Source organism: Macaca nemestrina, chromosome 7, assembly GCF_043159975.1.
Source record: "Macaca nemestrina isolate mMacNem1 chromosome 7, mMacNem.hap1, whole genome shotgun sequence".
NCBI classification, from domain to species: domain Eukaryota; kingdom Metazoa; phylum Chordata; class Mammalia; order Primates; family Cercopithecidae; genus Macaca; species Macaca nemestrina.
In genome coordinates, this window is record NC_092131.1 from 125,254,377 (window position 1) to 125,281,168 (window position 26,792).

A 26,792-nucleotide genomic window follows, 5' to 3' on the forward strand; every position below is an offset into this window, starting at 1 on the left:
CAGAGGGCCCATCACAACCCTCTCAGCAGATGGTAGAACTCCCCAAGCATCCTCTTAAAGAGGCTTCACCTTTGATGGCCACAAGCCCCAACACGACCTCCTCCCAGGGAGTGAATTTGGACAAAATAAAACATAAAAGCAGCATCTATTAAATTACCAGCAACATTTCCTACTAGGATTAACTCTCGGAGTGAGCAGTGTATTCCATTAGATGGATCAGCGCAGGGGTTAGCAAGCGTTTTCCGTACAGGGCCAGAAGGAAACTCTTTAAGGCTCTGCAGACCACTGGCTTTTAGTCACCACCTACTCAAACCCTCCCCTGTAGCAAGAAATCAGCCCTAGGCAAGATGTCAACAATTGAATGTGGCCACATTCCCGGGAAACTTTCTTTATGGACATGGAAGTTTGCTTGTCACGTACTTCTCATGTGTCACAAGATACTATTCTACTTTCCATGTTTTCTACCATTTAAACATATAAAACCCATTCTTTGCTCATGGGCCACATAAAAACAGGCAGCAAGAAATTTGACCGTTAGACCAGCGGTGGCTGACCCCTGGATGGAGTATTAGAGCTTGGGTGCGCGCCCCACCCCAGGGCTTCCAGGAGAGGGAGAGCAGGCTGATGCCGCCTCCACCCCCATCGCTCTAGGAGAGGAGGCAGAGCTGGTGCTGTATGAAGTTTGGCTGCAGATCCTGGGCCAGCCCTACACCAAGGCCTTGGAGGACAAAACCAGCCCTGAGTTCTGGGCACTTCAGGGGAGCTGACCAGATGGGTGAAGTGGGGGGATCGGGGAAGAGGCCTCAGGAAGATGGGGGATGACTGGACAAGGCTCTGGTAGAGCTGTGACCCTCTCCATCCTCTCCTGACACCCCAGCTGACCCTCGTCCTCAGATCTCTGCCGAACTTTGACCAAGTGGTGGTGGAGGAATTGCAGTGGGTCCGGGGTGGCCCTGGGTGACCCAGGGCTCAGACCTGGGTTCTGGGGTTGAGGGCAGGAGGCTGGAAGAGATGACCACCCTTAGGCCCCCCAGGCTGCCCAGACCCCTGAAGTCTGTGATAATCCTCCCACCAGGCTGGACCCACTGACCGCCAGAGTGGGTGCCACCTTCTTCAGCGCGGTGCCAGCTCAGGCTCTTGTGTGGGACTGTGTGTGTCAGGGTCTGCACACCTGCACACCCTGGGGGAGACAGAGGGCCTCTTGGTAGAGATGGTCATCCCAGACCTCGGTCAGTAACTCCTTCCCTCTGCAGGCCCCCTCCGTCTGTCCATTGGCCTCCTCCCTTGGGCTCGCTGCCTCCACATGCCCTAATCTGAAACCTGCCACCCTTCCTCATGGAGCCCTCCAAGATGCTCCTAGCCCCAGCTCCCTGGTCCCGCAGCAACTTCTGGGCCCAGATTCTGCCTTCTCAGAAGTCTGGGAGGCAGGGCCCCCGCCTGGCCATAGCCTTCTTTGTCTGCTCTAGGCACTCCTAGCCCCAACCTGCTGGATGCCTCCATCCCTGGCTATGCTGTGGCTCTTCTCATTCTAGGCCTCCTGCTCGTCACATTTGCCCTTGTCCTAGTGAGTGTCTGGCTGGGCCCAGACTCCTTCCTGAGGGTCAGGCTGAGCCTTTGATGCCTTGAGCACTCGAGCTAAGCTGAGGGGTAAGCAGGCCCCTTTACACCCCTGATTCCCTCACCCAAGCCCAGCATCTCCTCACCCTCCAGCTGGGGCTGCAGGGTTTGGGGTCAGGGAGCTGGGCCTGATCCCAGTGTCCCTGCCCTTCTTGTCAAGGTGCTGAAGTGGAGGGCCTCCCATGGGGTGTTCAGCCTGGGAGCGTAGACGCGCACAGTGCAGCACAGAGGACCCTCTCCAGACAGGTAAGTGGTTCTCCCTGACCCCTGACCCTGCTTTTGTTCTGGGTGGGATCCATCACCACCCCTGCCAGGGCCTTCTGCAAACACTCCCAGGGGGCTACTGTCGGCAGTGCCTTGGTGGTGCAGTCAATGTGCCAGAAAAGCTCCCCACTACTGTGGGAAGTAGCTCAGGTAGTCAAGCAGACTCCCCCAAACAGGCCCCACCTACCCCTAACCTGTTCCCAGTTGCCTCCCACCAACCCTAGAAATGATGCTGGGGGCCGACAGAGACTGAACTTAGGTGCACAGGGGGCCAGGAGACCTGGGACAGAGAACAGGAGGTGTGGGGAGGGAATCTTCCCTCCCCCACTTCCCACTGCATTATGGCCAGACAGTGGCACCTCCAGGTCCTGGAAGGACATGTGTGGACCCAACTCAGTTTCCCCTTTGTCTCATGGCCTTTCTTCTCCCTTGACCAGGGCTAGGTGGATGTGGGAGGAGACACAGCACCATCCTGGGTGCACTCAGACTCATTCCTCACTGCTGGCTTCACTCCCTTTCCTCTACACACAGGTGACCCCTCACGCTGCTAATCCCTCTGCTGAAACCCAAACTCCAAGCCTCTCTTCTCCCCACCTTCACCATGCCCCACGGCTTCCACAGACAGTGCCTCAACCCTGAAGCACTGTCTGGGGTTGAGGGCAGGAGGCTGGAAGAGATTACCTGCCTTAGGTCCCCCAGTTCCAACACCACTGACTTTCCCAGGAACTCAGAGCCAGAGAGGGCCAGGGTCCAGCCCAAGGTCACACAGCCAGGGACTTCTTCCCTCCTACACCCCCAAGGACTGGACTTGCAGGGCTGGGGCAGAGGTGGGGTGGGGGAAAGCAATGCCTTGTCAACCCACACAGGGAACTCCACTCCCATCACCAAGGTTCGTGAAGTCGAGGAACACCCCTGCTCCCACGTCCATGCTCACTCAGGGCCCTGCTCCAAGAGCTTGGCACTCACACCAGCCTCACGCCCTCCATGCCACAGGTATCGGTCTTCTTTACAGAGTGGTAAATGATGGCCAATACAGCTAGACCACACAGAGGACTTAGGCACAGCTCGGGGGTCCACAATCTCTGCTGTCCCTCCTGCCACCAAAGTGTGGTCCTGCTTCCAGGCAGCAGGAAGGGGACAGAAGCCCGCCCCAAAGAGGGCTGGGACAGGGCACCCTTACACCTGCCTAGTCTGGCCCAGTAGGGCTGGAGGGACTGTCAGTCCTAAGAGAAATGATGGCCCTTTGGGGGTATGGAAAAGTCAGGAAGCAATCCAAAGTTGGTATTTAAAATATTGATTTCTAGATACTTAGACAGGCATCTGGTATGAGGAGCTGGGAGGGCCCCAGGGTACAGCCCACAAGAGGAGGAAGACTAAAAAGGGGTCGGAGTGGGAATGGGGGCTGCTAAGGGAAGGCCCACCCCCCTGCCTGAACCCCTGAACCCAGCCACAGAGCCAGTCAGCCTCAGGCCAGAGGGTGTGAGCAACGGGTGCCCTGGCTGCTCTACAGTGAATCAGAGCCAGAGGGTGTGGGGGGTCTTCCAGGGCAGGTGTGGGGCACAGGCCAAGGTAAAGCAGGCTCCCAGGGCAGAGACTGAGGCTGACCCCTGCAGCCCCCCTACTGCAGGGGGGGACACAGGGATAGGCAAGGGTCTTAACCCAGAAAGCCCCAGCAGCTCCTGTGCCCATTGACGCTTGGCAGCGGTGGAATCCAGGAATGGTCTTTGAACCCATGACCTGGAAGGGGGAGTCAAGGATAGTCCTGGCCCATAGGCTCCTCTACCTGCAGGCAGTGGGCAGGCCCAGTGAGGGGACCCCAGGAGCCCTAACCATGAGCTTACCTGGCCAAAGACAGCAGCCAGCACCAAGACATCAAAGAAGATTGTTGGACAGATCATCACATCAGGGTTGACTGCGGCTGCCACCAGATTCCTCTGTACTTCTGGAACACACAGGCCTCTCCTTCCTATCCCTGGCGCACCCCTGCCCCCACCCCAGCACCCCGAAGACCAGCCTAATAAATGAATTTGTCCTGGGTCAGCCCAGCTGTCCAAGCAACTGCAATTTCTCACTAGAGAGCCAGGGCGGGGCAGGGTATAGGAGGGGTCCCCGGAAGATGCTCCCCAGGATGCCCCGAAGCCTAAAATGTTCCCCAGTGGGCCTTCTCAGGGAGGGAGGGTTATGGCAGCCTTTTCTCTCCAGCCACCTCCATCACCACAGGAACTCTTACAGGCGTCTCAGGAAACAACTGGCTCACTGGAGCCAGGACTAGCATGGACACAGTCCTGGGGCTGAGGCTGACTAGGTGGTCTCTCTGTCTTCACTCTGCCACTCTGTCTTCAAGTTTTGGTCTCCTGGCCCACTACAAGCCAGGCTGTTTCAGGCTTTTATGAGGCCTTGCACAGAGACAGAGTTCAAACACAGTTGGTGAACACAGCGGGCTTTAGGGAGGTGGCACATACTTGGGGGTGGGGGCTGGGTAGCAGGGAAGGGCAGCTCTGGGGGCTAGCATGCCTGTCTGGAGGTGGCGCAATGGGACATGCACCATGTGAGGAGAGAGGGTCCACCTGGAAGAGTGGATCACTCAGATGGCCACCAAGCTGGATGGCCACCGGCAGAGCCTGCAGGACAGCAGAGGGGACTGGGAAGGGACAGAGGACAGCTGAGGGGCAGGGAACCTGTATTCCTCCATACAGACATGTGAGTCTTCCCTAAGTGGATCTTCCCCACGGGGGTGAGGGAGCATTCAATACACACCTCCAGCTCACCTCAAACCATCTCAGGAGGCCACCACCAACTCACACAGGCCAGCTGCACTGTCACAGTGACCCCAGAAGAGCACAGCCCTGTCCTTCAGATGAATAAACAGAGGGAGACACACATCTCACAGCCAGGAGCAGCGACTCAGACCAGGTCCAGCTGCAGTGCTGCCTCGATGGCTTCGCCTGCACCTCCTCCAGGACTCAGTTCCTGCTAACAAGTGAGCACTTGAGTACAGGTGAAATAGGTGCTATTATCCCCATCTGGCTGCTGGGGAAAGGGAAGCAAGGCACAGGTGACTTACCCAAGGCCAAAGAGACAGGGCTGGTTCAACCCCATCTGTCTCGGCCAGCACATGCCCATGGCAGAGGCTTTACTGTGATCCAAACCTGGAAGGTGGAACTCCTTCCAATGTCCCACCCAGGGCACAGAGCATGCAGCCCCATGTTTGGGGAGGTGACAGTGTGGAAAACAATCTGACTAGGCCAAGGCCTCATGGAGCCCAGGGTTCCCTAGGGCCAGGAGAGCACTGGAGCCCACCCCAACACCCATTGGAAACCTGGAATCTGCACCTGCAGGAGATCAGGGGAGGGGTTCAGTCTCCGATGCACCTACAGCAAGGTGAGACAGGCACAGGTGGGCATCCTGCTTCCAACCAGCCTCAGGTGGGCAGGAAGCAGATCTCCTGCCTGACCTTCCTCTCCTGCCTCCCCCAAGCAGAGGAGAAGGGGCAGCCACCCATCAGGCCATTGCCCAGACTGAAGCCGCTGAAGCTAGGTCCCAACAGGCGAGTGTGACCCCTGACTATCCCAGGCCCGGGCCAAGGCAGTCCTGTCTCTGGTGAGGACCTGGTAGACAGGAGATGTGATGTCCCCACGTGGCTCTATAAACCTCTGATTGAGGATAATCAAGGAAACAGGCAAGACCATCAAGCTCAGCCAACAACACGACGGGCACCAGGGGCAGGCAAAAGTCAGTTTGGGCCCAGGCCTAGCCCCTGGAAGGATGGTGGATGAGGGGTCAGCCACGGTGAAGGGGAATGGATGGCCACGGGCTGGGTGGTCAGGGCTGTCAGCTCCTGCAGCCCCTGTGGAACATCTGCCCAGGCCTGGCTCTGCACTCAGCCTTCTGCCTGGAGCCACAGGTGCCTGAACACTGGCCTCAAGTAGGGATGGAGGTAGGAAAGGCACTGTGGCCACATGCGGGCATCTAAGCATGGGACAGAGGGGTATCGTGCCCCGAAGAGATAATACAGGCCAACAACTTAAGCAGATGTGACACCATCAATAAACCCCCTTGTCCTGGGTCACATCAATTAAGTCAGCACCTACCCTGACCCTGAAGCTGCAGCTCAGTCTGGTTGAGACTCACAAAGAGATGTTAGTGCTGGGCAGGGGGCCTGGCCCAGCCTGTGATGTCCAGCAAAGCTGTGAGCTGGACAAGAATCTCTGAAGATTAGTCCAGGACAAGGACAGCTGTGCCTGGGCAGGGAGTGGCGGCAATGCCCAGGGGGCAGGAGGCCTGAGGATCTTTAACTAGGTAGGGTGCCAGGTCAGGACATGCAGAAGAAAAGGTGGCATGGCAGCATCCTGCCCGAGGCCAGGCTATAAACCTAGGGGCCGCCTTGTCTAGCCTAAACCATGCTGCTGCCCAGATGCCATCCTTCAAATGTGAGGCAGGGATGGGAGAGCCCCCTGCCCCCTCATCCCTCCCGCCCCAAGCTGGTTCCCATCCCTCACCAGAAGGAAAGGGAACTCTTCTATGGGGCACAGAATGCCAGGTTCTCTATCACCTGGTGGAAGGGACGGGGGCAGGGGGAGTTGCAGCTGGGTGAGAAAGAACCCAGGTCCCACTCTGTCCTTTTCTTTGCCTGGGGCCAAGGAGAGTCACAGGGGAAGGGCCAGATTAAGAGGGATCCACCCTGGAGCCCAGAGCTACCCAGAGAGAAAACCTCCCATCCTCCTGATTCTGCTCCCAGCTCATGCTGCTGGGATAACATCCTCCCCATCAGAGAGGCTGGAGGAGGCAGAGGCTGACCCTGCTCCGTCAGGCACCTCAGCGGGTTTCAGTCCACCTTCATCATGATCAGGAAGGGGGTCCCAGGGATCACAAATGTGAGGGGCAGCTTCTTGGGCTCCAGGTGCTCCAAGGTAGACCCTGTAGGGCACCAGGGCTAGAAGGGTGTTGGGGAGGCCAGGCACGGTGGCTCACGCCTGTAATCTCAACACTGAAACGCTGAGGTGGGTGGATCACGAGGTCAGGAGATCGAGACCATCCTAGCTAACACGGTGAAACCCCATCTCTACTAAAACTACAAAAAATTAGCCAGGCGTAGCGGCATGCGCCTGTAGTCCCAGCTACTCAGGAGTCTGAGGCAGGAGAATCACTTGAACTCAGGAGGTGGAGGTTGAACATGGCCAGGATCTGAGCTCTGCATGGCCATGGTGACCCTGAGCCAGGTACCCCTACATTAGTCTCAGTTGTAACTCTGTCTCATGGTTAATGTCAGCCCTAGGTAAGCCAGGGTAACCAGAGTTCCCAGTAGGGACCAAGACCAAAGGATGCAGGGGTCAGGCCTGTCCCAGAAGGTCAGGCTAGATGGGGATCTGTGAAGCCGGGGCAGCCAAGGGCCTACCCTTCAGGTTACAGGTATATGGGTCCTGGTGTAGACCCTCGCATGCCATCCAGAGACCCAACCCTAGGGACAGTTCCTCTCAGGCTGGTAGCAGAGAGTTGATCCTTGTACTCATGCCACCAAAAGCTCTGAAATGAGGGGGCCTGTGGCTCAGGGAAAGACTGTTCAGGAAAAGGTTCTCAGGGACAGGGAAGGTTTGAGCTGGGTCTTAGGGCAGCCAGAGAGGTAGGTGACAGGCCCTCTCACAAAGCCCACCAGAGAATGCAGGAGGGACACAGGTGTAGTGTCAGGAATGTTCTGGAAGACAGGAGGCAGTCTCCCACTCACAGATGGAGCCAAGTAGTGAGGTCAGGTCCACACACCAGGAGAAGCTGGTATCCACATGCTGGCGCACTTTGTTTCTTGTTTTAGAGACAGGGTCTTGCTCTGTTGCCCAGGTTGGAGTGTGGTGGCTCAATCATAGCTCACTGCAACCTTGACCTCCTGGGTTCATGCAATCTTCCCACCTCAGTCTCCTGAGTAGCTGGGACCACAGGTGCACGCCACCATGCCTAGTTTTATTTTTTGCAGAGACAGGGTCTCGCTATGTTGCCCAGGCTGGTCTCAAGCACTTTCCACCTCAGCCTCCCAAAACACTGGGATTACAGGGACAAGCCAGTGCTCCTGGCCACGCTGGTGCATTTTGGCTGCCATGGTGCACAGGAGGTATGAGCTGGGGGGCAGAATCTGCTCCTGGACCTGTACCCAGGCCTGCACCCAGACTGACCCCTGGGCTGCAGGGAGCAGGTGTAAAGAGAATGCAGTGAGCGGAGCTGGCTAGCCAGTGATGGAGACCCAGGCTGGGACTAGGAGAGGTAGGGCTCCAGCCCTCAGCCTAGTGGCCCTGCCCAACCCCTTGGGGCCAAGATGATTTCCTAGGAAGCCAGGCATGGAGGCCAGCATGCACCTGAACTGAGGACAGAAGACTCTGATGAGAAGGAGGGGGAGGCCTCTGACATAGTTTGGATACTTGTCCCATCCACATCTCATGTTGAAATGTGATCCCCAATGCTGGAGGTGGGGCCTACAGTGTGAGGTGTTTGGGTCATGGTGGGGGATCCCTCATGAATGGATTAGTGTCCTCCCCACGGTAATGAGTGAGTTTTCTTATTTTCTCTTTTTTTTTTTCTTTTTTTTTTTTTTTTTTGAGACAGCATCTCACTCACAGCCCAGGCTGGAGTGCAGTAGCACGATCTCGGCTCACAGGAACCTCCACCTCCTGGGTTCAAGTGATTCAATGAGTGAGTTTTCTAATAGTTCACTGGAGAGCTGGTTGTTTAAAAGAGCCTGATGCCTCCCCTCTCTTGCTTCCTCTTTCACCATGCAACATGCCTGCTCCCTCTTTGCCTCTCGCCAGGAGTAAAAGCTTCCTGAGGCTTCACCAGCAGCCTAGCAGATGCTTGTACAGCCTGCAGAACTGTGAGGCAAAGACCTCTTTTATAAATTACCCAGTCTCAGGGCCAGGAGTGGTGCTCACATCTGTAATCCCAGCATTTTGGGAAGCCAAGGCGAGTGAATCACTTGAGGTCAGGAGTACAAGACCAGCCTGGTCAACCTGGTGAAACCCTGTCTCTACTAAAAATACAAAATTAGCCAGGCATGGAGGTGTATGCCTGTAATCCAACCTACTTCGGAGGCTGACACATGAAAATTGCTTGAACCTGGGAGGCAGAGGTTGGAGTGAGCCGAGATCACACCATTGCACTCTAGCCTGGGTCACAAGAATAAAACTCCATCTCAAAACTCTGTCTCTACTAAAGATACAAAAAATTAGCCAGTCATGGTGGTGCATGGCTATAATTCCAGCTGCTCAGGAGGCTGAGGCAGGAGAATAGCCTGAACCCAGGAGGCGGAGGTTGCAGTGACCTGAGATTGTGCCACTGTACTCCAGCCTGGGCGACAGAGCTAGACTTCCTCTCAAAAATAAATAAATAAACCAGTTTCAGGTATTCCTCTAGTGCAACGCAAAATGGGCTAATACAGCCTTCATGCTTGGTGTCCACTGGACCTGACAATCAGGGAAGGGCTGGTCTTGACTCTGCCACTAACAGGCAGACTATGACAGAGTTGTTTCCCTGCTCAGCCTCAGTTTGTCCTCTCTCAGCTGAGCAGAGCAGGGATAATTGCTTCTCATGTGGGCCACAGGACAAAACAAAGCCCTGAGTCCCACAGGAAGGTAGGTGGGCTACATCCAAGGGCAGACAGACCTGGGGCATTATTTTATGTCCCTGAGCTGGCAGAGGGACATGGAGAAGATGCCTCCTTTGTGGGCAAGGGAGAAGGGAAGATAAGCAGAGAGGCACCAGACACCTGCCTCACCCCCTCCTCCCCCACCTCACACCAGGCCCGTTCCCATTTAGCCCCCAACTCAGGCTGCACCATTCTCCTTATGGTCAGGGTGACTTCGTGGCCAAGCTGACGGAAGCTGACAGCTTGGATTCATCAGGGACAGCATGTAGTGTAGGTGATGTGCAGGATGGAAGTGGGAGGGGACACGGAAACCGTGGTGTCAGGTCTGGGGCTGCCAACATGGTACCTGCCCTGGCTGTGGGCAGACCATGCTGGTCCACCCTGCCAGATGTGGCCTCTAATTCTAAGGTCTCTGAGTTCCAAGCCAGGACTGGAGCCAGACTCCCTTTGGGGACAGGGGACACAGTCCACATAGACATCACTTGTGCTTTGGGCAAAGCCAGCTGGACAAGTGAATGGGAGGGGACCTGCTGGAGGGTAAAACTGGGCCTGGACTACTCAGACCTGCCTCTGTGACAGGACAGTCCCGTCCTTCCAGTCAGACGCCTGAGCTGGAAGCCCACCCAGCCAGGGAGTGGGGAAGGGGTGGCCTGCAGTCTCCCTTGAGTCTGTAGCCCCTCCCACCCAAGGGAGCTCCATAAAAAAAGATGCAGAAACATCAAGTGCTCCTCCCAGCTGCTGGCCGCTTCCTGGCATGGCCTCCAGGACCCTGGATGAGTTAAGATGGGGCTGCCAGCAGCTGGGGGCAGGGGGAAAGCTGGGTCCCCAGGGTGGATGCCTAGCAGGAACATGCAGGTGTGGCAAGTGATGGGCCCTGAGCCCCTTCTGCCCAGGGGGCCTTGGTGACACACCTGCTGCTGAGCTCAACCCAAGGAGTCAGGGCCTCATGCCAAGCAGCCTCTCTGCTTGCGAAGACAGTCCTGGGATCGTTACCCCTCTGCCCAGGGCTCAAGTATCCAGGCTGTGGAAGGACCAGCAGTCAGAAAGAGGGAGGCCGTGGGTGTGGGTCCCCTAGCAGTCAGGGGCCTTGGTGGACAAAGCCCCTGTGAGGGGGATGAGGGGGAAGGGAGACTGAGCTGTACCCTCCACCCTGAGATCTGTGGTACTGGGCTCCAGAGGGGGACCTGGGGGGAAACCAGCATGAGACAAACTGCTACTGATGCCTTTGAGCACCTACTCTGCAGGGCTGGGCCAGCCGGAGGTTGGCATCAGAGGAGTAGGCCAGGGGCCACAAGAAATAAGGCTTGGTTTGGTAGAGCTGTGACCCTCTTCATCCTCTCCTGACCCCCCAGCTGACCCTCATCCTCAGACCTCTGCAGAACTTTGACCAAGTGGTGGTAGAGGAATTCTAGGGGGTCTGGGGTGGCCCTGGGTGACCCAGGGCTCAGACCAGGGTTCTGGGGTCGAGGGCAGGAGGCTGGAAAAAATGGCCTCCCCTAGTCCTGCAAGGTTGTGCAGGCCCCTGAAGTGTGTGATGATTCTCCCACCAGTCCAGATCCACTGACCGCTAGAATGGGTGCCACCTTCAGGCTGGCACCAGCCTGGGCCCTCAGGTGGGACTGTGCGCGCCAGTGTCTGCACACCCTGGGGGAGGCAGAGGGCCTCTTGGTAGACACGGTCATCCCAGACCTCGGTCAGTACTTCCTTCCCTCTGCAGGCCTCCTCCCTCTCTCCATCTGCCTCCTCCACATGCCCTGATCTGAAGCCTGCCTCCCCTGCTCATGGAGCCCTCCAAGATGCTCCTAGCCCCACTATCTGGTCCTGCAGCACCTTCTGAGTGCAGATTCTGCCTTCTCAGAAGTCTGGGAGGTGGGGCCGCGCCTGGTCATAGCCTTCTTGCTCTGCTCTAGGCACTCCTGGCCCCAAAGCCTCCAGCCCGCTGGACACCTTCATCTCCAGCTATGCCGTGGTTCTCCTTATCCTGGGCCTCCTGCTCGCCATAGTTGCCCTTGTCCTGGTGACTGTCTGGCTGGGCCCAGGCTCCTTCCTGGGGGGCAGGCTGAGCCTTTGACACCTTGAGCCTTTTAGCCAAGCTAAGGAGATTCCCCCACCCAAGCCCAGCATCTCCTCATCCTCCAGCTGGGGCCGAGGGGTTTGGACCAGAGGGGTGGGCCTGAACCCAGTGTCCCTGCCCTTCTTGTCAAGGTGCTAAACTGGAGGGCATGCCTTGGGTGCTGACTTTCCCAGGAACTCAGAGCCAGAGAGGGCCAGGCACCAGCCCGAGGTCACACAGCCAGGGGTTTCTTCCCTCCTAGACCCCCAAGGACTGACTTGCAGGGCTGGGACAGAGGTGGGGTGGGGTAAAGCAATGCCTTGTCAAGACAGGGAGCCCCGCTCCCATCCCCAAGGTGCATAAAGTCGAGGAACACCCCTGCTCCCATGTCCATTCTCACTCAGGGCCCTGCTTCAAGTGCTTGGCACTCACACCAGCCTCCCGGTCTCATTTACAGAGGGGGAAATGGTGGCCAAGAGCCTCCCCCAGGACAGACAGCTAGACCACACAGAGGTCTTAGGTGCAGCTGAGGGGTCCACAGTCTCTGCTGCCCCTTCTGCCACTCATGCTGCAAGAGACCACACTGTGGAGAGGGAGGAACGAGAGTGAGCTGGGTGCTCACACATGGGGCATGGGGGACTAGGGAAGGTTCAGCCAGGAGGAAAGAGCAAAGTCTGATCCTGTACGTACACATCACAGAGCCCACGGATTCAGAAGACCCAGGGCCAGGTCCCAGCTCTGTGGCTGCTCAGCATGTGACCATGGTTAAGTCGTCTCCCTGGACTCCCCATGCACTTTGCATGCTGCGTGAACCTTCTAGAATGAGCGCAGACACTGGCTGGGCTCATACTTACTGCATAGGTTGCAGACCCCAAGTGCTTCTGCAAGGGGCTTTGCTTCTCCTCATAAGAGTGGCACAGGCTGGCCACATGCTCTGGGGGTAGAAAGGAGTAGCTCTGGAGGTAGCAGGTGGGAGCTGGGCTTGGGTTCCTGGCCCAGACAGGGCAGGGTACACCATAGGGTCACAGGGCCTGGCCCCCTCTCTAGCAGCCCTTGGCCCACAGGCTGCCCAGCTGCCCACCCACAACCCATACCTTTGGGCAGCCCCAGCTGCTGCAGTTCACTGGACAAGCATCCACCATCGACACTGTGCTTGGCCGCACTGGAGAGGATGAAACAGCACTGCCACTGTGGCCTTCACATCGCCTGACTCTGAGGGACCTGTGGGTGGGACAGGGGGTTTCACTGTGGCCCCAGCCACTCCCTTTTGCCCTATTAACTTCAGCTCAAAGCCCCCAGGCCTTCTGGAGCCACAGGCACTGCTACTGCTCCACCAGGAGCTGGCAGAGGACAGGAAGGTGGGACTGTCAATGTCTTTCCTTCCCTCATGCTCCTCCACTAGGGAAGGTAAGTTAAGGATGCTGCTGGGAGGGGTGGGGGGCCCCTCTGTACCAGGAACCAGGCCGAGGTCCCAGGGTTGCCTGGGGCCTGTGAACTTAACGGGGTACTCACCAAACTTGGCCATGAGCTTCAGGATCTTCTAATACTATGAGGAAAGGAGACCTTCAGAGGCTGCCAGTACTCTATTCACCAGCCCCTCACCCCTAGCCTGGATCCTGCAATAAGGAACAGAGAGGCTGGAAAGAAGTATGGGTGGTGCCCAGAGAGGTTGACAGGCTGGGTCACCCATCTCCCTGGGCCTAGTGCAGAGCTTCAGGGCACTGGGGGTCATAAGGTCATGGGACAATGGGGTGCTGGGTCTTGTACTCACATCATTCCCCCGTCCCAGCAGCTCTTTAGTACCTGGCTGCAGAGCAGCTGCAACTTCACAGAGGACTGGAAGGGAAGTCCTTACATCAGCCAGGCTGGTGAACCTCACCCCTCCTTCCTGGGGACTGGCTCAGAGCAGGCCAGACACTGATCAAGGTCACGAAGCATGGTAGCACAGGCTGAGAGCACTGAAGCCCTAACCCCAGAGAAAACTCACCATCCTCTACACCCACAATCCCCAGCCCAGTGCCCCTCCTCCACCCAGACTAGATCCTGTGCACTCAACCATCTTGGCCAGCATGCTGATCTCTGCCAGGACCCAGTCAGGACAGTCCAGATCACCACAGAACCAGAACCTCTGAAAGGGAGGGAGGCAGGTAATCAGGCTGGAGGGAGGGCTGAGGTGTGGCCGGGATCCGTGTCTCCCACACTTCTGTCCAGCAGGGACCCCTGGTCCCCATCATAGATGGATGCCCTCTGGCCACTTGTTCTCCCCTATCACCAGGCTGTTGAGTGAACTCTCTCCTGACCCACCCTGCCACCAAACCCTGCTCTGAGGTCTACTCCAGGCATTCATCTGCTCAGCAAACATCAATTGAGTGCCTTCTCTGTGCTAGCTCCCACTCTAAGTGTTGGGGTACAGCAGGGGATAAAACAAAGTCCCGGGCCTCACAGAGACGAGTGACCTCTCTCCTCTTCCCCATACCCACACAAGTCCAGCCACTCCGGCTTCCCTGCTGCTGCTCAGGGACACCAGCCTTGCTCCCGCTGCCATGCCTGCTGCACTCTCTGTGTGGCTTGCTATCTTTGATTTCATTCCACTCTCTGCTCAAGTCACACCTCATCAGACCAGTCCTATTTATTTATTTATTTATTTACTTATTTATTTATAAAGATGGAGTCTCACTCTGTTGCCCAGGCTGAAGTGCAATGGTACAATCTTGACTCACTGCAACCTCCGCCTCCTGGGTTCAAGTGATTCTCCTGTCTCAGCCTCCCAAGTAGCTGGGACTACAGGCATGTGCAATCATGTCTGGCATTTTTGTATTTTTAGTAGAAACAGGGTTTCTCCACATTGGCCATCTTGACCTCGAACTCCTGATCTCAGGTCATCCGCACAACTCAGCCTGCCCAAAGTGCTGGGATTATAGGCATGAGCCATTGCACCCTGGCAGGCTGGCCCTTCTTGATCATACTTCCTGAAATAGCCCCTCACACATGGAAATTTTGGGGGCGGGTGGATGTGTTCATTATCTTGATTGTGGTGATCCAAGAGCCAGGAATATTCGGTCTTTACTTGTTCAGCCTCATCTTTCCCTAACCTCCAGGTGATACTCTCCCAGCTACGGGAATTGCATTCATTCCTGGGGAGCCATGCTCTCTCTCACCTGAAGTTTCTGCACATGCCATTCCCTGTCTGAAAACACACGCCTCCACCCTTGCCTCCCAACTCCTGGCACACATAAGGGAGGAAACCACCCCTCATATCGTCTTATGCCCAATTTCTGCCTCCAAAGAAAGAAGAAGTAAAAACTAAAAGGCAGAAATGAAATCCACAGGCACACAGCCTGGCGCCACACCCTGGGCCTGGTAGTTAAAGATCGACCCCTGACCTAAACAGTTATGTTATCTATAGATTACATACATTGTATAGAAATGCACCATGAAAATCCCTATCCTGTTTTGTTCCGATCTAATTACTGGTGCATGCAGCCTCAGTCACTTACCCTCTGCTTGCTCAATCAATCACAACCCTCTCACATGCAGAGTTGTGAGCCCTTAAAAGGGACAGGAATTGTTCACTCGGGGAACTCGGTTCTTCAGACAGGAGTCTTGCCAATGCCCCTGGCCGAACAAACCCCTTCCTTCTTTAACTCAGTGTCTGAGGAGTTTTGTCTGCGGCTTGTCCTGCTACATTTCTTGGTTCCCTGACCAGGAATCAAGGTGATTGGCAGATGGTCGAGGCAGCTCCTTAGGCGGCTTAAGCCTGCCCTGTGGAACATCCCTGCAGGGGACTCCAACCAGACCCAGCCATGTGGATCCTGAGAGCACTCCCAGGTAGGCATTTGCCCCCATGGGACACCTCGCCAGAACAGTGTGTGGCAGGTCCCCGTGGAGGATCAACGCAGTGGCTGAACAATGGGAAGGAACGGGCACTTGGAGTCTGGACATCTAAAACTTGGTAAGACTAGTCTCTGAAACTTGCCCACTCCGTTTGAGTGGAAGCATGGCCTGATCACCCATGGCATGCCTTCATTGGCACTTTGGTTTTGGTTTTGACTTGGTTTGAATTGCTTGATAGGATTGGTCTTAGGAACTTGCCCACTCCATTTGAGTGGAAGTGTGGCCTGATCACCCACAGCATGACTTTATCAGCACTTTGGTGTTTTGGTTTTGACTTGGTTTGAATTGCTTGACAGGATTGGTCTTGGGAACTTGCCTACTCCATTTGAGTGGAAGCATGGCCTGATCACCCACGGTGTGCCTGTACCGGCACTTTGGTTTTTGTTTTTGACTTGACTTGGATTGCTTGATACTTTGGTTTTGGTTTTGACCTGGCTTAGATTTCTTGATACTCTGATTTTGGTTTTGATTCTGGTTTGGCATAAACTGTAAAAGTGTGTGTGTGCCCTTTTTACCCATTCTTTGTTTTGTGGTGTGTGTGTGTGGTGTGACTGTGGTGTTTTGTCTTGAGGAAACATGGGTCAGGCACAAAGTAAGCCCACCCCACTAGGAACTATGTTGAAAAATTTCAAAAAGGGATTTAAGGGAGACTATGGAGTCACCATGACACCAGGAAAACTTAGAACTTTGTGTGAGATAGTCTGGCCAGCATTAGAGGTGGGTTGGCCATCAGAAGGAAGCCTGGACAGGACCCTTGTCTCAAAGGTATGGCACAGGGTAACCTGTAAGCCAGGGTACATATATCAGTTCCCATATATAGATTCATGGTTACAGCTAGTTTTGGACCCCCCACAGTGGTTAAGAGGACAGGCAGCAGCAGTACTAGTAGCAAAGGGACAGTTAGTTAAGGAAGGTTCTCGCTCCAACTGCCGAGGTAAGTCGGCACCAAAAGTCCTGTCCGACCCAACACCAGAAGAATCATGGCAGGAATTTGTACAAGGAATACCCCCTCCTTATCAGGAGGAAGGACTCCCCACCCCTGAGCCCACAGCACCTCCACCTCCACCAGATAACCACACCCCTAGACCACCCAGAGTAGAAAACAGAGGAAGTGAAGGTGCGGGAGAAACTCCTCCCTTGGCAGCTCACTTATGGCCCAAGACTGCAATCCAAATGTCCCTGAGAAAGCAGTGATATACTGGGGTAGATGAGGATGGACACATGGTGGAAAGGCGTGACTTTGTGTATCAACCTTTCACCTCTGCTGACCTCCTCAATTGGAAAAGTAATACTCCATCTTACACTGAAAACCTCAAGCTTTAATTGACTTGCTCCAAACAATTAAACAGACTCATAATCCTACTTGGGCTGATTGCCACCAGCTGCTCACGTACCCCTTTAATACAGATGAAAGGTGAAGGGTGCTCCAGGCGGCAACTAAGTGGCTAGAGGAGCACATCCCAGCCGATTACCAAAACCCCCAAGAATATATAAGAATTCAACTGCCAGGAACAGACCCCCAATCGGACCCAAACGAGGGACCAGACATGGAGAGGCTAAGATGGTACCGTGAGGCATTAATAGAAGGTCTAAAGAAAGGGGCTCAAAAGGCTACAAATGTATATAAGGTCTCTGAGGTCATCCAAGGAATAAAGGAGAGTCCAGCGCAATTCTATGAAAGACTGTGTGAGGCTTACCATATGTACACTCCTTTTTATGCAGATAGCCCTGAAAATCAGCGCATGATTAACATGACCTTAGTTAGTCAAAGCATGGAGGATATCAGGAGAAAATTGCAGAAACAGGCTGGGTTTGTGGGTATGAATACCTCACAGTTACTGGAAATAGCCACTCAAGTACTTGTGAATAGAGATGCAACAAGCCATAGAGAAAGCTGTAAGGAAGGCAAACGCCAGGCTAGGCAAAATGCCGACTTACTGGCCATGGCCATTAAGGGAATTCCCCTGAAAGGAGAGGGAAAGGGGGGTTCCAGGAAGAATACCCACTAATCGCCCACGCTTGCAACATAACCAGTGCTCCTATTGTAAGGAAATAGGACATTGGAAAGATAAGTGTCCCCAACTGAAGGAAAAGCAAGGTGGTTTGCAACAAGAGACCTTAGATAAAGACGATGGAGCTTTGTTCAATCTGGCTGAAGGGTTATTGGACTGAAGGGGACTGGGCTGAAGTGCCCACAAGGAGCCCGCATTCAGGATTACAGTTGGGGGCAAGGACATTAAGTTTTTGGTTGATACTGGTGCTGAACATTCAGTAGTGACCACCCCGGTTACCCCCTTATCCAAGAAAACCATTGATATAATCAGAGCAACAGGAGTTTCCACTAAGCAGGCTTTCTGTCTACCATGGACCTGTTCAGTGGGGGGACATGAGATAGTTCACCAGTTCTTATACATGCCTGGCTTGTCCCTTGCCCTTGCTCAGAAGAGACTTGCTTAGCAAGCTGAGAGCCACCATCTCCTTTACAAAACAGGGCTCTTTACGGCTAAAGGAACAGGAGTTATCATGGCCCTTACAGTCTCCCAGGAAGAAGAATGGAGACTTTTTCTAACTGTGCCAGGCCAAGAGATAAAACCAGCTCTAGCTAAGCAATGGCTCCGAGTATAGGCAAAGGATAATCCTCCAGGACTGGTGGTCAACCAAGCCCCCGTACTCATAGAAGTTAAGCCTGGGACCCAACCAAATTAGACAAAAGCAGTATCCAGTTCCCAGAGAAGCTCTCAGAGGAATCCAGGTTCATCTAAGGTGCTTGAAAGCCTATGGAATTATAGTTCCTTGCCAGTCTCCATGGAACACCCCCCTCCTGCCTGTCCCTAAGCCAGGGACAAGGACTACCAGCCAGTACAGGACTTGTGCTTGCTCAACCAAGCTACAGTGACTCTGCACCCAACAATTCCTAACCCTTACACACTGTTAGGGCTGCTGCCGGCTGAGCACAGCTGGTTTACCTGTCTGGACTTAAAAGACGCCTTCTTTATCGTCAGAATAGCTCCTGAGAGCCAGAAGCAGTTTGCCTTTCAGTGGGAAGATCCGGGGTCTGGTGTCACTACTCAGTACACTTGGACCCGGCTTCCCCAAGGGTTCAAGAACTCTCCTACTATCTTCGGGGAGGCCCTGGCTCGAGACCTGCAAAAGTTTCCTGCTAAAGACCTAGGCTGCGTCTTGTTCCTGTACGTGGACGACCTGCTGCTGGGACACTCCATGGCAGTTGGGTGTGCAAAAGGGACTGATGTCCTGCTTTGGCACCCGGAGGACTGTGGGTATAAGGTGTCCAAGAAGAAAGCTCAGATCTGAAGACAGCAGGTACACTACCTGGGATTCACTATTCGGAAAGGGGAGGGCAGCCTGGGGTCAGAAAGAAGGCAGGTCATCTGCAGCCTGCCAGAACCAAAAACCAGAAGGCAAGTAAGGGAATTCCTAGGAGCTGTGGGGTTTTGCAGATTATGGATTCCAAACTTTGCAGTACTAGCCAAACCTTTGTACAGGGTTGTGGGCGGCAAGCCACCCAGGTGCTGAGGCAAGAGACCAAGGGCACAAGCTGTTCCAGTATAATAAAATATATAAAATAAGAATAGTCATATAAAATACAGATAATAGATATGATTATGTATGAATATCATTAATCATTAGTTTGTAACAATTACTATTTATTCCAATATTATAATAATCCTTGCTCTATAATTATAACCTAGCAAAAACCAGGCCAAACAGAGATAGGAGCTGAGGGGACGTAGTGAGAAGTGACCAGAAGATACAAGTGTGAGCCTTCTGTTATTCCCGGGCAGGGCCACCAGAGGGCTCCTTGGTCTAGCGGTAATGCCAGCGTCTGGGAAGATGCCCATTGCCAAGCGGACCATGGTCTAGCAGTAGTGTCAGTGTCAAGGAAAAACATCCACTACTTAGCAGACCGGGAAAGGGAGTCTCCCTTTCCCTGGAGGAGTTCAGAGAAGACTCTACTCCTCCACCTCTTGTGGAGGACCTGACATCAGTCAGGCCCATATGCAGTTATCTGGAGGCCTAACCATCTCCCTGTGATGCTGTGCTTCAGTGGTCACACTCCTAGTCCGCCTTCATGTTCCATCCTGTACACCTGGCTCTGCCTTTTAGATAACGGTAGCAAATTAGTGAAAGTACTAAAAAGTCTCTGATATGCAGAAATAATGGTGTAAGCTGTCTCTCTCTCTCTTTCTCTTTCTCTCTGCCTCAGCTACCAGGCAGGGAAGGGCCCCCTGTCCAGTGGACACGTGACCCACGTGACTTTACCTATCATTGGAGATGGCTTTCACCCCTTACCCTGCCCCTTTGTCTTGTATCCAATAGATATCAGTGCAGCCTCACATTCAGGGCCACTACCGGTCTCCACGTCTTTGTGGTAGTGGTCCCCCAGGCCCAGCTGTTTTTTTTTTTTTTTTAATCTCTTTGTCTTGTGTCTTTATTTCTATAATCTCTCGTCTCCGCACACGGGGAGAAAAACTCACCCACCCTGTGGGGCTGGACCCTATACAGGTTTACAAAGGGCGGTGACTGGGAGCCTTTTGAACAGGGGCCTCTACAACAGCAAGCCTTTTGTAAGTTAAAGGAAAAACTTATGTCAGCCCCAGCCCTAGAACTACCAGATTTGATAAAGCCCTTTACACTCTATGTGGCAGAAAGAGAAAAACTGGCAGTTGGAGTTTTAACCCAGACTGTGGGGCCCTGGCCAAGGCCAGTGACCTATCTCTCAAAACAACTAGATGGGGTTTCCAAAGGCTGGCCTCCGTGTCTAAGGGCCCTGGCAGCAACAGCCCTGTTAGCACAAGAAGCAGAGAAACTAACCTTTGGGCAAAACCTGAATATAAAGGCCCCCCATGCTGTGGTAACTTTGATGAATACAAAAGGACATCATTGGCTAACAAATGCTACATTAACCAAGTACCAAAGCTTGCTATGTGAAAATCTCCGCATAACTATTGAAGTCTGTAACACCTAAATCCCACCAGCCTGCTTCCAATATCAAAGACCCAGTTGAGCATAACTGTGTAGAGGTGTTGGACTCAGTCTATTCTAGCAGACCTGACCTTCGGGACCAGCCATGGGCATCAGTAGACTGGGAATTACACGTGGACAGGAGCGGCTTCATTAACCCACAAGGAGAAAGATGTGCAGGATATGCAGTGGTAACTTTGGATGCTGTCGTTGAAGCCAAACCGTTGCCACAGGGCACTTCAGCCCAGAAGGCTGAGCTCATTGTTTTAACTGGGCTCTAGAATTCAGTGAAGGTAAGACTGTAAACATCTACACTGACTCTCGATATGTCTTTCTAACCCTCCAAGTGCATGGAACATTATATAAGGAAAAGGGTCTGTTAAACTCTGGGGGAAAGAACATAAAATATCAACAAGAAATTCTATAATTAATAGAGACAGTGTGGAAACCTCAGAAGATGGCAGTCATGCACTGCAGGGGACACCAGCAAGCCTCCACTTCAGTGGCCTTAGGAAACTCTTGAGCTGATTCAGAAGCTTGAAAAGCAGCATCTACCCCTTACCGGGTATCAGTAGTAGCCCCCTTACTCCCTCAAACACCTGACCTGGTACCTACCTATTCTAAGGAAGAAAAAGACTTCTTCCACACAGAAGAGGGGCAAGTAATAAAAGGAGGATGGATCAGACTGCCAGATGGGAGAGTAGCTGTGCTGCAGTTGCTGGGAGCCACAATCGTATTGGCTGTGACCAAAACCACTCATCTAGGTCAAGAGTCACTTGAAAAATTGTTAGGCCAGTACTTCTACATCTCACACTTGCCAGTCCTTGCCAAAGAAGTAGCACAATGGTGCACTACTTGCCGACAGCACAATGCAAGACAAGGCCCCACTGTTCCACCCAGCATACAAGCTTATGGAGCAGCTCCTTTTGAGGATCTTCAGGTGGATTTCACAGAAATGCCAAAATGTGGAGGTAACAAGTATTTGCTGGTTCTTGTGTGTACTTACTCTGGGTGGGTGGAGGCTTATCTAACACGAACTGAAAAGTCCTACGAGGTTCTGTGTGCTTGTCCGAGATCTTATTCCTAGGTTTGGACTGCCCTTATGAATCGGCTCAGATAACAGGCCAGTGTTTGTGGCTGACTTGGTAAAGAAGACAGCAAAGGCATTAGGAATCACTTGGAAGCTACATGCTGCCTACTGACCTCAGAGTTCTGGAAAGGTGGAGCGAATGAATCAGGCTATCAAAAATAGTTTGGGGAAAGTATGTCAGCAAACAGAATTAAAGTGGATACAGGCCCTGCCTATGGTATTGTTTAAAATTAGATGCACTCCTTCTAAGAAAACAGGCTACTCCCCTTACGAAATACTGTATCATAGGCCTCCTCCTATACTACAGGAGCTTCCAGGCACTCCCCCAGAGTTAGGTGAAATTGAATTACAGCGACAGCTACAGGCTTTAGATAAAATTACACAAACAATCTCAACTTAGGTAAATGAGAGATGTCCCATCATCTTATTCTCCCCAGTTCACCCTTTCTCTCCAGGTGATCACGTGTGGATCAAGGACTGGAATGTATCCCCTTTGTGGCCACGGTGGAAAGGACCTCAGACCATCATCCTGACCACCCCCATGGCTGTAAAGGTAGAAGGAATCCCAGCCTGGATCCACCACAGCTGTGTGAAGCCTGCAACCAATAAAACCTGGGAAGTAAAACTGAGCCCAGACAACCCCTGCGAAGTGACCCTGAGGAAGACGACAAGCCCTGCTCCAGTAACACCAAGAAGCTGACTGGTCTACGCACGGCCGAAGCATGAGGAGAATAATTGTGGGACTCATTTTCCTTATAATTTGGACTTGTGTAGTAAAAACTTCCACTGATTTTCCCTGCATGGAGGACTGCTCTCAGTGTATACATCAGGTTACCGAGGTAGGGCAACAAGTTAAAACAATGTTTCTGTTCTATAGTTACTATTAATGCCTAGGAACTTTAAAAGGAACATGTTTATATAATGACACTCAGTACAAGGTATGTAGCCCAGGAAATGACCAACCAGATGTGTGTTATGACCCCTCTGAGCCTCCCATGGCCACAGTTTTTGAAATAAGATTAAGGACTGAAGACGGGTGAGGACTCATAAATGATACAAGTAAAGTATTAGCCAGAACACAAGAAAAAGCGGTGCCCAAACGCATAATCTTGAAATTTGATGCCTGCGCCGTCATTAATAGCAGTAAGTTAGGAAGGGAATGTGGCTCTTTTAGTTGGGAAGAAGGCTATATGACCGAAAATAAGTACATTTGTCATGAATTAGGACTGTGTGGAAATGAATGTGGATACTGGTCTTGTGTCATTTAGGCCACTTGGATAAAAAATAAAAAGGATCTAGTCCACCTTCAGAAAGGAAAAAATGGCCCTTCCTGTACTAAGGGACAATGTAACCCCTTAGAGCTAGTAATAACCAATCCCCTTGATACTCGCTGGAAAAAAAGGGGAGCATGTGACCCTAGGAATCGATGGGGCCAGACTGGATCCTCGAGTACATATCTTGGTTCGAGGAGAAGTTTACAAACGCTCTCCTGAGCCAGTGTTTCAAACTTTCTATGATGAACTAGATGTACAAGTACAAGAAATTCCAGGAAAAACAAGAAATTTGTTTTTGCAATTAGCCAAGCATGTAGCCCAGTGTCTCAATGTCACTTCATTTTATGTATGTGGAGGAACTGTAATGGGAGATCAATGGCCATGGGAAGTCAGATAATTAATACCTACAGACCCAGTTCCTGATGAATTCTTGGCTCAAAAGAATCACCCTGATAATTTCTGGGTCCTAAAAGCCTCAATTATTAGACAGTAGTGCATAGTTAGAGAAGGAAAATAATTCACTCACCCTGTAGGATGACTTAGTTTTCTGGGACAGAAACTGTATAATGGAAACACAAAAACAGTCACTTGGGGAGTTCGAATCAGAGAGGAATCCATTTAGCAAATTCCCAAAGTTGCAAATTGTGTGGACCCACCCGGAGTCCCACCAGGACTGGACAGCCCCCACTGGATTATACTGGATATGTGGGCATAGAGCTTATGCCAAATTACCTGACCAGTGGGCAGGTAGTTGTGTTATTGGCACTATTAAACCATCTTTCTTCCTACTGCCCAGAAAAACAGGCGAACTCCTGGGTTTCCCTGTCTATGCTTCCCATGAAAAGAGAAGCATAGCTATAGGAAATTGGAAAGATGATGAATGGCCCCCTGAGACAATTATACAATATTATGGGTCTGCTACCTGGGCACAAGATGGCTCATGGGGATACCAGACCCCCATTTACATGATCAACCAAATCATACAGTTACAAGCTGGCTTAGAAATAATCACTAATAAAACCGGCAGAGCTTTGACTATTCTGGCCCAGCAAGAAACTCAGATGAGAAATGCCATCTATCAAAATAGATTGGCTCTCGACTACTTGCTAGCATGTGAAGGAGGGGTCTGTGGGAAATTTAACCTTACTAATTGCTGTCTACACATAGATGATCAAGGGCAACTAGTTGAAGACATAGTTAGAGATAAGACAAAACTGGCACCTGTGCCCATGCAAGTGTGGCATGGATTTGATCCTGGGGCCATGTTTAGAAAATGGTTCCCAGTGCTAGTAGGATTTAAAACTCTTATAATAGGAGTTATAATAATAATAGGAACCTGCCTACTCCTCCCTTGCTTGCTACCTGTACTTCTTCAAATGATAAAAAGCTTCATCGCTACCTTAGTTCACCAAAATGCTTCAGCACAAGTGTACTATATGAATCACTATCGATCTGTCTTGTAAGAAGATATAGGTAGTGAAAATGAAAGTGAGAACTCCCACTAATAAAATGAGTGAGAGTCTCAAAAGGGGGGAATAAGGGAGGAGACCACCCCTCACATTGTCTTATGCACAGTTTCTGCCTCCAAAGAAAGAAGTAAAAACTAAAAGGCAGAAATGAAAGCCACAGGCAGACAGATTGGCGCCGCACCCTGGGCCTGGTAGTTAAAGGTCAACCCCTGACTTCATCAGTTATGTTATCTATAGATTACAAACATTGTATAGGAATGCACTGTGAAAATCCCTATCCTGTTTTGTTCTGATCTAATTACTGGAGCATGCAACCCCCAGTCATGTACCCTCTGCTTGCTCAATCAATCACAACCCTCTCACACGCACCCCCTTAGAGTTATGAGCCCTTAAAAGGGACAGGAATGGCTCACTCGGGGAACTCGGCTCTTGAGACAGGAGTCTTATCAATGCCCCCGGCCAAATAAACCCCTTCCTTCTTTAACTCGGTGTCTGAGTTTTGTCTGCGGCTTGTCCTGCTACACACAAACTGTACTTCAGCCAGCCAGCTCCTGCCATCCGCCTTTAAAGTTGATGGCATCTTTAGCACTACATGCAAAGTGCAGTTAGGTCTCTGCCCCTGGAGCCTTAACTATGACTGCCAATTCAAACCTCTGATTCCCCCTTCCCTCAGCAGCTCAAGTCCTCCCAGTGCCTAGCACACTTCGTGGTATAGACTAGGCACTTAGAACGTATGGATGCACGGATTGGATGGATGGATGGATGGATAAGTCTCAACCCCAACACTACTACTTTCTGGGTCTGGAAAGAGCAGAGGGGCTTCCTAACAGTGTGGAAGAGTGAGACTGATTCTAAACACGTGTCCAAGTCCCACAGCAGGGACTGGGGAAGGTGGTGCCCTTGGGAGGTCCTCTCCGGGCTGGGGAAGACCTGACAGGCCTCCCAGCTCCAGACAAGCCCCACTTCCTGCCCAGGGAGGTGGGGGCCCTTCCTTCCGCCAGGGAAGCGCGAGAACTCTGAGCACGGGGGCCCCTCTGTCTTACCGGCTCCCCCACCCCGTCTCGGGAGCCGGATGGCGGTGGACTTTTCTCTACCAGACCAGCAGCCCTCACGCCGGCACACACTGTGTTTGCGGAGAGGCCAGGGCAGACCTCCCCGCTTTGCCGGAGCCACTGGCGCCCCCTCGTTCCCGCTCCAGCAGCCGCCCCCTCGCTTCACCCCTGGTGCCTCATCATCAGGCCAGGAAGCCAGGGCCCGGGAATTTCTTTTTCTGGTGGCGCCTGGTCAGCTGATTCCACGATCAGGTAACCTTGACTAACGGACTCTGGGAGGGCGGGGGCTGGTCCAGTGAGGTTGAGAGCGGACCGCAGCCCCCTGGAAATGCCGGGTCTAAATGCTGGCAGTCTCCTCCTCCTCTCCCAGAATCCTTCCCTGGAAAAAAAAAAAAAAAAAAAAAACAGCGCCAACCGCCAGTTTAACTGACAGTGGGAGTTATTTCATTTGTTTAACTTAAGGTGGTAGGATCTTGGGAGCCAGTGGGATTCAGGTCATTGCCATGTTTTCCACTGTTAAGCGAATAGCATTATTATACACAGCTGCGGGCTGTGGCAAAAGACATTTTAAAAACTATTGAAATATACTACACATACAGAAAATTGTACCTATTATAAATATAAAGCTTAATAAGTTTTCATCAACTGTAGACCTCACATAACCAGCACCCAGATAAGGAAATAACCAGATAACTTCTTCAAGTCCAGGTGTATTTTATTTCATTTTGATGAATCGTCTAGGTGCCTAACTAAAAGGGCTGTCATAATTAACATGCTCAGGAAAACTCCCTACAGCTTCAACATCAATAGATGCTTATCTTAATTTTTGCCAATCTGATGGGGAAAAAATCGGTTGCCTAGATTGCATTGGTAGTCAGCTTACTGGTAGCTTTGAGCTAATGAGTAGTCTAGAACAAGTAAGTTTCCGACATTGACTTGAAGAGGCAAAAACAAAAAGACAAAACAACAACAAAAAAATAGATTAGAGAATGCACTAATAACCAGAGAAGAAATTGAATACAGTCGTCCCTTGGTAACCTCAGGATATTGGTTCCAGGACCCCAGAGATACCAAAATTCACCGATGCTCAAGTCCCTAATATAATATGGCATAGTATTTGCTAATAACCTATGCACATCCTTCCATAGACTTTAAATCATTTCTAGATTACTATAATACCTAATACAACATAAATGCTTTGTAAATACCTGTTATAAAGTATTTATAAATTTTTGTTTTTTATTGTTTTACTTTTTCCAAATATTTTTGATGCACAGTCGGTTAAATCCAAGGATCCAGAACCCGAGGATACAGAGGACTGATCGTAGTTTGAGCTCTATCCTCAATTCCATGCCTATCCCATGCACCAGGTACAACTGGTTTTATTGTTGCAGGCTTTCAAGTTTTCAAAAGACAGAGCTCATGACAAACTGTTCTATAGAATAGAAAGAAATGGAAAGTGTCCCAATTCA

At 52.1% G+C, this 26,792-nt stretch overlaps 2 protein-coding genes across 29 annotated transcripts in view; one reads left to right on the forward strand and one right to left on the reverse strand.

The window, feature by feature from the left end:
• The window catches only part of LOC105490998 (golgin subfamily A member 6C-like), a 52,082-nt gene extending 26,549 nt beyond the window's left edge, over positions 1-25,533 (reverse strand). For 2 of the 14 annotated variants that reach the window (XM_071100933.1, XM_071100947.1), the window contains exons 1-3: positions 13,071-21,056; positions 12,653-12,779; positions 3,723-4,851 (exon numbers count right to left, since the gene is read on the reverse strand). In XM_071100933.1, the coding sequence (XP_070957034.1) occupies positions 3,723-3,779 (57 nt within the window). In that variant the 5' untranslated portion in view covers positions 3,780-4,851; positions 12,653-12,779; positions 13,071-21,056. Of the gene's footprint in view, positions 1-3,722; positions 4,855-5,213; positions 6,419-7,603; positions 8,420-10,416; positions 10,527-12,652; positions 12,780-13,070; positions 21,057-23,325; positions 23,359-25,311; positions 25,425-25,486 lie in introns of those variants that run through there. The other 12 variants (XM_071100940.1, XM_071100943.1, XM_071100936.1 and 9 more) reach the window with 12 other exon arrangements.
• Positions 25,284-26,792, forward strand: part of LOC105490980 (dynamin-1-like) — a 65,069-nt gene continuing 63,560 nt past the window's right edge. For 4 of the 15 annotated variants that reach the window (XR_011626326.1, XR_011626327.1, XR_011626328.1 and 1 more), the window contains exon 1: positions 25,291-25,572. Coding sequence is in view for 2 of the 15 variants with exons in the window: in XM_071100950.1 (XP_070957051.1) it covers positions 25,341-25,572 (232 nt within the window). In the remaining 13 variants the exon portion in view is untranslated. Of the gene's footprint in view, positions 25,573-26,597; positions 26,691-26,792 lie in introns of all 15 variants that reach the window. The other 11 variants (XR_011626315.1, XR_011626321.1, XR_011626322.1 and 8 more) reach the window with 7 other exon arrangements.